Source organism: Martes martes, assembly GCF_963455335.1.
Source record: "Martes martes genome assembly, chromosome: 9".
NCBI lineage: Eukaryota > Metazoa > Chordata > Mammalia > Carnivora > Mustelidae > Martes > Martes martes.
The window spans coordinates 134735624-134748199 of record NC_137896.1 but is presented as its reverse complement, the minus strand read 5'-3'; the positions used below and the strand labels follow the sequence as shown (position 1 = coordinate 134748199).

At 45.3% G+C, this 12576-nt stretch overlaps 1 protein-coding gene across 1 annotated transcript in view; it reads left to right on the top strand.

Moving 5' to 3' along the window:
- Positions 1–12576, top strand: part of RNF144A (ring finger protein 144A) — a 106634-nt gene that overhangs the window by 23070 nt on the left and 70988 nt on the right. Inside the window, exon 2 of the mRNA XM_080814541.1 lies at positions 1728–1922. Within this exon, the coding sequence (XP_080670667.1) occupies positions 1728–1922 (195 nt within the window). The remainder of the gene's footprint in view (positions 1–1727; positions 1923–12576) is intronic.

The window sequence follows — 12576 nt, the reverse complement described above, 5'->3', positions numbered from 1 at the left end:
TTCTTAACAGCATTTCCTTTTCTTTGCGTTACTTTATTATAAGAACACAGTATACAGTACCTCTAACATACAAAATATGTGCGAATCGAATGGTGAACATTTTATGTGCTTATTGGACATTTCAGTATCTTTTTTAGGGAAATGTCTCTTCAGACTTTTTGCCCATTTTTGATTTGGGTTATTTGTCTCTTTACTCTTGAGTTGGTCTTTTATATAATCTGGATAGATACTAGGTCCCTGTCAGTCGGATGTTTTGTATGTATTTTCTTCCCTTCTGTGGGTTGTTTTTTAACTTTATCGATGATGTTTTTTGACACCTGAAATTTTAAAATTTCTTTTTTTTTACTGTGTGTGCTTTTGACGACATACCTAAGAAACTGGTGCCTAATGTAAGGCCACAAGGATTTAACTCCTATGTTTTCTTTGAAGAGTTTTATGATTTTTACTCTTACATTGAGTTCAGGCCTGTTGTGGGTTAATTTTTTGTGGGAGGTATAAGGTCTGTCTTGTGAGTCATTCCGGGTGCCGAAAAGGCCGTCACTTACCCTTTAAAACATCATGACTTTCTTGTCAACAACCAGTTACCCGTTGATGTATGGGTTTATTTCTAGACTGTCAGTTCTAATCCCGTGATCTGTGTGTCTGTCCCTATGCCAAGGCCGCACCATCTTGATTACTTCGGCTTTTTTTTTTTTTTTTTTAACATCAGGAAGTATGACTCCAGCTTTCCTTCTCTTTCAAGGTTCTTTTGGCTGTTCAAAGTCTCTTGCATTTCCATATGAATTTTAGAATCAGCTTGTCAATTTTAAACCAACAATAAAAAAAGAGAACCTAGGATTTGAGTAGACAGGACACTGAATCCAAAGACCAGATCAGGGAGTGTTGCTGTCGTCTAACCCTCGTGCACAGGATGTCTTTCCCTTTATTTAGGTCTTTGAATTCTTTTAATGATGTTTTGGTAGTTTTCAGTGTATAAGTCTTACACATCTTTTGTGAAATTTATTTGAAAAAATCGTATTCTTTTTGTGCTATTCTAAAATGGGTCTCTTCTAAGAGTGTATTTTTTTTTTTTACTCCATTCTACCAAATTCTGCCTTTTGATTGTAGCATTTAGACCATTTTATCTAATTGCTGATAAGGTAGAATTTATGCCTGCCATTTTGCTATTTGTTTCCCTTGGGTCCTTTGTCTTTTCTGTTCCTTTTTTCCTCTGTGGTGTCTTCTTTTATGCTAAGTAGTTTATAGTACACCATTTTAATTCCATTGTTCATTTTTTAAAATATGTTTTTGAATTATTTTCTAAGTGGTTGCCTTAGGGATTACAATGAACATCGTCTTGTCTTATTTTTAGCTTTTCCTTGGACCTGAATCTGTCCCTGTAGGAATCCAGTCGGGAGAACTCTGATGGCTGTGACTGGAAAGGGAGGGGCCAGAAGGCACAAGCCGAGGGATAGTTTATTATCTGAGAATTATCTGTGTGGGTGGATTTATCTGTTAACTTCTGGGTGGAATTGGGTTGTTTATACCACAGACCTCTCCAGTGGACCGTGATACTTCCCAAATATTTGATTCCGTACAGTTTTTGGTGGGTCCATCTGTAGCCTTCCCTCCTGGCTTAGAGATGTGAGAGGCCGGTGCTGGCGTGGCTGGAAGTCAGCCTGGTGGGCCTCGCGTCCTCCTCCTACAACCTGTTCTCTGAGCTCCTGTGCTCTCCTCACGTTCCCCAGGTGCCCAGCCCTCTGCTGAGTCTGGTACGCTCCTGGTCCCCAGGTCTGGAGGGACCCCGGTGCCCAAGACCTCCCACGGCTCCGCATGGACATCCTGTCATGAAGGGAGGAACCAGCTGAATGCGCGGAAGCACGTCAGGACACCGGGATTTGGGCAGAAGACAGTTCCTCTCTTCCCCTCAGGACTTCTCAGAGGTAATTTTGAAATTGGAAAATGAAGGCTTGAAAATCTTCATTTATGTCTTAGTAGAATCTCGGCCACTGGGGAGACTGTAACCCTGCCTGCGTAGATTTTTCTGTACCTCTTAAGCTACATCATGTAAGCAATTACCTACTATACTGCTCCTGAATTAATTTTAAGGATGTATCTCAACATATTATGTTCAGCTGTTATAGTAATTAATATTTTATGAAGATTTCCGCATGGGTCCTCATTTACTGCTTTTAACAAGCTGTGAGGTTGATCTTGCTAGTCTTGTTTGGCAGGTCGGGAAACAGGTCTCGAAAATGTGGCGAGGGTCTCACTGATTTATTAATTCATGGAGAACCAGAGAGCTGTGCTCCCGGGCCCCGTTCTAACTCGGGACCCAGAGTGAACACAACAGATGCAAACCCCCGCTCTCATGGGGAACCTAGGGTGTGAGTGGAGGCCGGAGTGGGGATGGCGATGAAGACAGACCACAGACAGCTGGCAGCGTGAAGAAGGGAATTGCATGTTTCGTTACAAGGCCTGCATGTCGTGGGGAAAACAAAAAGCAGACCAAATTTAGGAGGGTGGGGTAGCTTGCAGTTTTAAAGGGAGTGGTTAGAAAGGTGTCATTAAAAAGTGGACATTTGAACATGGATTTAAGGAGTTGTGCTAACTAACCGCTTGGCGTCTGGGACGAGAGCACTGTAGTTAGAAGAAAAGGTGGTTGCAGAGGTCCCCTTGTGTCTTGGAGGAACACCAAGGAGGCAGGGTGGCTGGAGGGGAACCAGCAGAGGGAAGCGAGTTGGGGCGGGGGCCGGTCGGGAGGTTACAGGAAGCCGACGATGTCGAGCATTGCAGACATCGGGGAATTCTAGGTTTGATGATGGGAAATCAGTGCAGGGTATTAAACAGAGGAGAGACAGGCTCTGTGTTCCATTTTATTTTTGTTTTTATTTTAAGATTTTATTTGTTTCTCTGACAGGGAGAGCATAAGCAGGGTGAGTGGCCGAGGGGGTGGGACGAGGGACACGATCCCAGGACCCTGGGATCACGACCTGAGCTAAATGCAGACGCTTAGCTGACTGAGCCACCCAGGCACCCCTGCATCCCATTTTGATAGACTCATTCTGGCCTCTGTATTGATAAAGGATGTAGGGGTGGAGGAGGAGGGTAGATGAAGAGACCACTTAGAGGTCAATAGAGAAATCTGTTACAGTAATCCAGACGAGATAATGGTGGCTTGCCCTGCTGGTAGTGGTGGGAGTAGTGAAAAGTGGTCATATTCTGGTTAGTTTGAAGATAGAGTCCCTAAAATGTCCCAGGAGATTGGGTGTGGGGTGCGAGAGGAAGGGTCACGTCTAAGTACGCCAGGGATTTCAGCTGCTGTAACTAGACTGAGTTGCCCCCCACTGAGACAGGAAGTCTGCGGAGAGAGAAAGCTGGGCTCCAGGAAGGTTGGAAGCTCGGCCTGAGCACACTGAGAGGTTGTAAGACAGATGGTGAGTGGACAGGTCTGTACATTCCCCTAGTGAGGACTATGATGGGAGCTGAGGCACAGTGGGAGTCTTGGGCCTGTGGATGGTATTTAAATGAACACGATCAGATGAGATCCCAGGGAAAGGCGAGTTTTGAGGACGGGGCCTTGGAACATTTCTAGCTCTGTGAAGAGCGAGAGAGAAGGAAGAGGCAGCCAAGGAGACCAAGCAGGAGCCACCAGAGATGTTGGAAGCCACATGAGATCATCCCAGAAGCAGGGAGTCAGAAGCTGCGGTCCAGTGACATGAGGGCCGAGAGTTCTCTTGGGTCAGTGCCGGGCAGGTCATTGGTGGCTTTGGTAAGAACAGAAAAATGGCAGGTGGGTCTGGTGACTGTGGGAACCAGAAGTGCCGCTGGAGTGAGTTCAGAGGGGAGGCTGGAGGTGAGGAGTTGGAGGCATATTGTTGACAACCATCTCGAGAAGCTTTGCCGCAAAGGGAGCAGAATATGGGGTGGCGTCTGGGAAAATGAGGCTGAGAGCATTAATTTTCAGTTGGAAGCATTAACATTATACCTTCAGGCTGGTGGCAAGTTAGTAGAGAGTGGAAGATTGATAATGTAGGACTGGGGGCCGTTGCAGTCATTTCTTGAGCAGGCGAGAGGTGCGTCTGTGTACAGTCCTTGCTTCAAGAGGCCTGCGGGTAAGTGGGGGGAGGGTAGGCTAGTGACAGACATGTGGGGACCCAGGTGTGGTGCTCACTCGGTAGTTTTCGTCTGATCGCTTCTATTTTCTTTGTGAAATAGGAAACAGGGTGGCCAGCGGAGGCAGCCATAGTGGAGGAGGGGTTGCAAGTTTGGGGAGACCAGGGAAGGAACGAAAGGTCCTCTAGAAAGAGTGGTCACGTGGTAGCGTTGGGAGTGCGCCTGAAGCAAGACGCCTATCAGGGAGATTGTGTGTTTCCTTAGCTCAGCTGGGGAGCAGAGGCACCCAGTAGGTCAAGAATCGAATTCTTGTTTGGCCGAGCAGAGGGTGCAGAGTGAGAGGGTGACCTGAGTCGACCATGTCTGCAGGAGGGAGATGGGCCTACGGAGCTGCAGATGGTGACGCAGGGGGGTGGGAGGAAGAGCCTGGGCTGGACGGACGATGGGTGGAGGGGGCACAGAGGAGGGTCACCGCTGACCAGTTCGGGCCCCTGGTGGGACTGGGTGAGGGACACCGGAGCTGGGCTGCAGCTGTGCAGGGAACCAGGGATCTGGGGCCTTGGCAGGTGCCTAAACCCCAGTGTTCCTCCCTGCGAGGCCTGGCTTCTGCTGCCTGACTTCCCAGGGCCTGCCCCAGCCATCCCACAAACCCCGATGGGCAAGCCCATGTAGCTGACCGGCCCCTGGAGCGGGGCTGGGAGCACACGGCCAGCCGCACGGTGCTTCGTGCAGGCAGAGGAAGGCGTGGGGAGGTGGGCAGGACCTCAGCACCCTGGAAAGAAAGAGGAAATGCAGACGTTAACATTTGCAGCTGCTTCTTCCCATTCCTCACGTGCCTTGGAGGCTATGTGCTTGCCAACCTTTTGCTTTTTAACCTAAACTTGAACATTTTAGGGTGGTGGCATCTTTCTGAGCAGTGCGTGTACCAGCGCGGAGATGGAGAGTGGGTCCACAGGTGTGAGGGAGGCAGGGAAGATCCCTGGAGAAAATGCATTGGGTCCGGGTGGACTGGCCTGTTTTCCTGCCCACACCCACCTCCCAGGATGTTCTGTTTGCGAGTCTGTCTCCAGCAAATTCCAGGAGCAGTGAAATGGCTTCAGAATCACAAAAGAGCCACGTTGAAGAGGCCAAAATACCAGAACATGACATTCCAGCCCAAGCAGAGAGCTATTTTTAAATGTTTAGGATTTAGAAAGAGAAACAGTCTTCATGGAATACGAACCACCCCCCCAGTTCACACTTTGGGGATTGAAGTAGCTAAATCTGAAAGATAATTCTGGTTTGCTTTTCTCGTCAAGTGGAGAATGTCATTGGTGAAAAAAGATGTCTTGGGCTGAGCAGCTGCGGCCCGGCCTTGGCCGTGACCCAGCACCAGGAAGGGCCCACGCTGAGGGCCCCCATTACCTCTGCTCTGGGCTAGTGAAGCTTTAGGGCAAAGGTCCTTCGAAACACTAACTAGCAGCAAAAACGTCAGTAGTGCTCTCGGTTTCAGAGTGGCTGTGGGGGTTAAACGGGCGGTATTTTTAGAAATGAGAACAGTTAGAGATGCTGTTGTGAGTTTCCGTGGCTGAAGGCTCCGTTCAGATAAATCCTAACAAGCACATTTTCCGTGTGTAACTCAGTTGCAGTTTCTTTTTATTTCTTTTTGTCTCTTTTTTGTTTGTGGGAGAGCTTTGGGCAGCTTTGGTCTCTGGGCTGCTCTGCCGGCCGGTGTGAGGCTGGGCTCGGCCTCCGCAAGCACTGGGTTTCCACCTGCCGGGTTGGAGGGTGCGAGCGGCAGAGAGAGAGAGAGAACACGGCCCTGGGACTGCGGGCCTCTCTGGACGGGTCCGCCGCTCACCTCCGTGGGCATCGGTCACGTGCAAGGCCGTGCGTGGGCCTGGGAGGGACCAGGCAGCTTAGGTGTTTCGCTTTAATGTTTCTCTTTGACTGATGTTAACAAGCTGACCGCGTAGAACCCCAGTTTCCAAAACGGAGGTGATGAGGAGTGGGTGCTGAGGCCGGGAAGATGCCCGGAACTGAGACCCTGTGAGCGGCTGTGGGGTGGGGACGGGGACAGAGAGAGAGGACAGAGGTCTCAGCAGCCACCTGTGCTGGACCCTGAATATTGGGAGTCAGAATCAATCCATGGCTGATGGAGAGCCACTAAAATTTGTGAAAGGTCACGATAGGATTAAAAAGAAAAAAGTGTTCTGGACAGATCACTGGGGGCCGTTGTGCTTCCGACATGAAGAGAGGATTGGAAGCGGCAAAAAGAGTCAGAAGGGAAAGTTGGATCCTGTGACCTAACAAAATCAAGGGACTCCCTACCTGATTTTAAAAGTGTAGTAGTTTCGGGGTACCTGAGTGTCTCAGTGGGTTAAGCCTCTGCCTTCGGCTCAGGTCATGATCCCGGGGTCCTGGGATCGAGCCCCACATCGGGGGTCTCTGCTCAGCGGGGAGCCTGCTTCCCCCTCTCTCTGCCTGCCTCTCTGTCTACTTGTGATCTCTGTCTGTCAAATAAATAAATAAAATCTTTAAAATACATATATATAGTAGTTTCTTTGGTTATTCCGAAAAGCCTAACAGCAGAGCTTCATAGACTCCTGCATATACAAAGTTACCAAAGAAATCTCATGCCTTGTCCTGTACTTGGAGTTGCATAAATAACTTATGACCTTAGCTACATTTAACATTGCTTGATTAAACATCAATGAGGAAACCATTAGTATTGGGTCATTATAATTTATTATCAAATGGATAACATAATTCAATTACCTCAACTCATTTTCATTCTGACTTTACTGATTTTAATAATTGATTTTATGAGTGTGTTCCATAATTTATTTCTCATATTTTAAAAAGTGTCTATCTGTCTGTCAACACATTTATTTGAATTTAATAGGAAGGTGATAGAAAGGGCATCTCATTGGCTGACTGGTTTGGCAGTGAAAAGGATCTTTGTCTCTTAAGTTATTAGAACAAACTAAAAATGCAAGTAATAAGCACAAACATATAATTGAAGCATTGTTATAATAGAGTCATGCACTGAGATATTTTACATAGAAAGGCACATTAAAATTTATATTTTTTCAAATTCTTTCTGGGTATGTTGGTTGAAACAAGGTGCCCCAGGAGAAAAAGTAATGAGTACGATTAAAGCGTTTCTATAGCCTTAGTGCACTGTATTGATGTACTTCCCAGAAACTGGGCCTTGCATGACTGAAGTCTTGGTAATTCGTTTTCTTACAGATCAGGTGGCTTCCCAAGGTTTTCTTTTGTAGGAAGATCCAGTGATTAAATTATTGGTGGATCACTAAAGCTAGTTTTTATTTGATTATTATGTGATTTGGGGCATATATGTGGAAGAAGTTTCATTATTTTAGACACATGATCCATTCACATATATGTACTTAGGAACAAAATGATCTTGAACTGGTGCTTTGTGGGAGTCCTGTTAGGAACCGTGCCCAGCTAGGGGAGCGGCCATAGGTACTACAATCCGATGAATTATTTGCAGAGTTTAGGGCTATCACTGTGGAGACCATGGATGGGCAGGGTTGGTGTGTAGACAGGGAGGGGTGCCAGTGGGCTTTGGGGATCTATCCCTGGAAGTGTAGGCCAGCAAGATGGCCACCCAGTACCATGCAGTTTTGTTCTGGGTCCTCTTTGTGCAGTTCCGGTGCAGCACTGTGGTGTGAGTTGGAGGGAGCACCAGAGAATATAACCTTCTCAACCCCCCAGCAAGGAGATCAAAGGCAATGTAGGGTTTTGAAAAATCGGAATGGGCAGCATTTTGTGATTTTTTCCACCATATGAGAAAGTGAATGTGAGGTTCAACCAGAAACAGGGTGTTTTGTGTATAAATCATTTCAAGATGGGGAAAAATCATATTTCATAATCTTTGAAGAGAGTGCTAGCCTAGAGAAAACATTTCACAATACTCTTTCTTTTTTAAAGGAGTCAAGAAGTTCAGTGGAACAGAAAATAAATCAAAAGTGCATGTTCTGAGCAAGATTCCTGTCCCGTTAGAGGACAGGACATGAAGGATGTCCTCTGTACTAAGGATCGTGAAATCACAGATGTTAAGAGCTGGTGCCGGAGTTGAATCTGGACCTCTGTAGCCCAGAGCTGCATCTCTGGTGATGGAGATGATGGCGGGGGAGGGCGTGGGTATCTTCCAAGATTTCCACTCAGGGATCTGGCCAGCAGCTCAGCTAGACCATCCCCGTTCTCTTTAAATCCAGAGCTGGCGAGTCAACAGTGGGCTTTCTGAATCCACCCAGGATCCGTCCTTGCTCTTCACCTCAGACTTTGCACTTTGAAAGTTTACCAGCTAAGCTGGTTCCTTAATTTCTAAATAAGTACGCGCACATGGTAAAATCATGAAAGTAAAACTACAGAGAAGGTATTAAATACCAATTTAAATTGTCTCTTTGATTTCCCCAGAGAAAACCAGTATGATTTTTTTTTGTTTGTTTACCCATCTAGAAGAATGTAGTACTCATGAAAAGATACCCTTTTGATCTTTATTTTATCTTTTAAAGATTTATTTACTTATCTTAGAAAGAGCACATGAGCAAGCAAGTGGGGGGGGGTGGCGTGAGGAGGGGCAGAGGGAGAGGGAGAGACAGAATAGCAAGCAGACTCCCTGCTGAGTGCGGAGCCCAAAGACACGGGGCTGTACCCAGGACTCTCAGATCATGACCTGAGCTAAGATAGAGAGTTGGCTGCTTAACCAACTGAGCCACCCAGGCGCCCCAAAAGATACCTTTTTAAATGTAAACTGGGTCAGCCGTCGGAACCCTTCCAAAGAGGGCTTTTAAGGAAATGTCAGGTAGGATGTGACACACAGACGTCCTCACGTGTGCGAGTTATGGAGCACGTATAAGGAACATCCTGGGTCCTACGCAAAGATGTTGTCAATACCGTGGCATCCTATGAACGCTCCTCCCCCATCTGCCCGGCCTCAGCCCCCACCCCACCCCCCGCAGCACCTTCTAACCCTCCCTTGCGAGCCCGGGTGGTGTGTATCTTGTTGAATCATGTAGAATTTGACTCTGAGAAACGGACTCCAGCTGTGAGGGGACCTGTCTGCTCAATGCTCTGTTTCTGAGGTTTCAACGCGTGGTTCTCTGTGGCTGAATTTATTCACCCTCCCGTTCTAGGTACTAGACAGGGTCGACACCCAGCAATCCGTGCGTCTTTCTACCAGGGGGCGTTGGGTGATTTCATCTCTGGCCTAGAACATTCTGCTGTTCATATGTGGGCCCAGGTCTTTGCATTTTTTCCTTGATTATATAGTTAAGAGGAGCTTCTGGGCCTGAAGAAAGGCTAATTCATGACCAACTTCAGGAGAAAACGCAGTGATTTGAGAAGAGATTTTACCCGTTTGCATCATCGTCAGCACTGAATAGGCTTCTTGGAAGATTCCTGCCTGTCGTATCCCGTCGCTCGTGTTCTTGGGCTCCTTAAGTTCTGCCCAGCTCATAGTCGAGCAAGCGGAAGGTGCCCGGGGCACAGGGCTTTCTGCACCCTTAATCACCACCTGTTTCCTCTTTGTAAAAAGACCGTTCCTCTCTTTGGTCTCATTTTCTGTTGGATTGGATGTGTTCTTCTCATTGAAAGCATTCTTAATATATTCTGAAGAGTAATGTACTTTTCATGTGTTAAACTACTACCTCCCCGTTTGTGCCATCTATGTTTACAAGGTGTGTCTTTTGATGAATAGACGTCCTGGATTTTAGCATATTTAATAAAGTGCCAACCTTGCCCCTTTATCGTTGGGACCTTTCATTTAAGACGCTCTTCTGTATCTTGAGGTCGGAAGTTACTTCTATATTTTCCTTTGCCAGTTTTAACATTATGTGGAGTTAATTTTGGTGTGTGATGTAGGAATCCAATATGATCTTTATCCATAGGAAAAATAATTTACCGAGAACCATTTATTGAATAATATATTCTTCCCATTGATCTGAAGTACACATTCCGTCGTGCATTCCGGTTTCCATACATGCATGGGTTTCTTCCCGGGTCTTCTGTATTTATGTGTTTATTTGCCCATCTCTGTATCCGTGCAGCATGCTCTTTTTTTTTTTTTTTAAAGATTTTATTTATTTATTTATTTATTTGTCAGAAAGAGAGAGAGAGAAAGCACACAAGCTGGCAGACAGGCTGGCAGAGGCAGAGAGAGAGAGGCAGGCTCCCTGCCGAGCAAGGAGCCCCATTCGGGACTCGATCCCAGGACCCTGGGATTATGACCTGAGCCAAAGGCAGCGGCTTAACCCACTGAGCCACCCAGGCGTCCCCGCAGCATGCGCTTTTTAAAAATTATTTTATTTTACTTATTTACTTGAGACACAGAGAGAGTGTGTGTGTGTGTGCGCGCGCGCATGAGTGGGGGGAGGGGCAGAGGAAGAAGCAAGACTCCCCGCTGAGCTGGGAGCCTGAGGCAGGGCTCGATCCCATGACTTTGAAATCATGACCTGAGCCGAAGGCACATGCTTAACTGACCGAGTCACCCAGGTGCCCCATCATTCTCTCTCTTTTTTTTTTTTAATTTTATTTAAAGATTTTATTTATTTATTTGACAGACAGAGATCACAATTAGGCTGAGAGGCAGGCAGAGAGAGGAAGGGAAGCAGGTTTCCCACTGGGCAGAGAGCCTGATGTGGGAAGAGCCTGATGTGGGGCTCAATCCCAGGACCCCGGGATCATGACCTGAGCAGAGGCTTTAACCCACTGAGCCACCCAGGCGCCCCCCCATCATTCTCTTAATTATTGTAGCCCTCTGCTAAGACTTGAGATTTGGTCCCCTTACCTTTTTTCCTCTTATTGAGTGATGTTTGGCTGTACTCAGACCTTTGCCGTTCTGTAGAAATTTTAAAGTTAATTTATGAAACAACAGGACAACCGTTGTTAACAGTAAAACCTTTTGGGTGTTGCTTGAATTGCATTAGTTCTGTAGGTCAGTTTATAAAGAATTTAGTTTTTTTTTGTTTTGTTTTGTTTTGTTTTATACTGAGTCTTATTCATGAACATTGTATCTATCACTGTCTTTACATTTGTCTTCACAAATTTTTTTTGGTAGTTTTATGCTTCTCTGTAGCTAGGTCTTCCGTCTTCTGTGTTCTCCTAGGTACATACATTTTGTATATGTTTGGTCCTAGGCCCCTTAGTCTGGGCTGCTTTTCCATCTTTGCTGGAGGATAAAAATGTGGTTGACATTTGTACGTTGATCTTGCGTTTAGCCGTTTTACTAAGCCTTCAGTATTTCTAATATTTTGTCCGTAGATCTTCATATATAGAAAGTCATGTGTGACTGGATATTGTTTATTCCTTTTCAATTCTCCTCTTTTCTTGTTTCCCTGTCTGAGTTTGGCCCCTTAATACAATGTTGCATTGATATAATAGAAGATGTCTTTTCCTTGTTCCTGATTTTTTTTTTTTAAAGGAATGTTCTAAGTTAATTAAGAATGATGTTATTGTTGCCTTTTTTTTTTTAATGTTTCTTATTAGGTTAAGGAAGTTCCTGTATGCTTCTGTTTCACAGAGCTGTGTTTTATGTTCTTAATCATAAATGCATATTGAGTTTTATCAAAGGCTGTTCTGCATCTGTTAGGATGACCGCGTAGTTTCCACTGTTTTCCTCTTACTGTGCTGTATTACGGGTGTTATTCCAATGGCAAAGTCTCTCACACTCCTAAGGTAGATCCAGCACGTTCAACTTTATGGCTTTTCTCTCCTAAATACAATTCTGATACACATCTGGATTCTATTTGGTCTTACTTTGTTTAATTTTATTTTTCTTTACTCATGAGTGAGTCTGCCTATATTTTTGCTTACTCTAACTGCTTTTGTCTGATTGTGAAAGAGTTTTATTTTTTCTTTTGTTCCTATTCCTTGCAAGATGTTGTGTATGATTTGAATTATCTGCTCTTGAAATTTCGGTTGCACTCAGCTGAAAACAAGACCTAGCGCTTTCCTTGTTGGGAGATTTCTATCTGCTCAGTTTTTTTTCAAGGCTTATAACATTATTTGAAGTCCTTTCATTTTTTTTAAAAGATTTTATTTATTTATTTTTGTGAGAGAGCGTGAAAGGGAGAGAGAGCACAAGCACCAAGCAGAGGGTTGTGGGGAGGGGAGGAGAAGCAGACTCCCTGCTGAGAAAGGAGCCTGATGCAGGGACCAAATCCCAGGACCCCAGGATCATGACCTGAGCTGAAGGCAGAGGCTTATCCGACTGAGCCATCCAGGCTCCCTGAACTCCTTTCTTTTTGAGACAGTTTTCTTAAATTATATTTTTCTAGGAGTCTATTTAATATTCCCTTTTTCAAGTTAAAATCAGTACAAAATTACTCATTTAATTTTAAGTCTCTGCTATTTAGGTTTCATTACATATATAGTTTCTTTTCTTTTTTTTCTTGACCAACTTGCCAAAGAGTGTACGTTTTATTATTATTTTCAAAGAAAAACACTTTTGGCTTTGTTGATTCTCCTTAG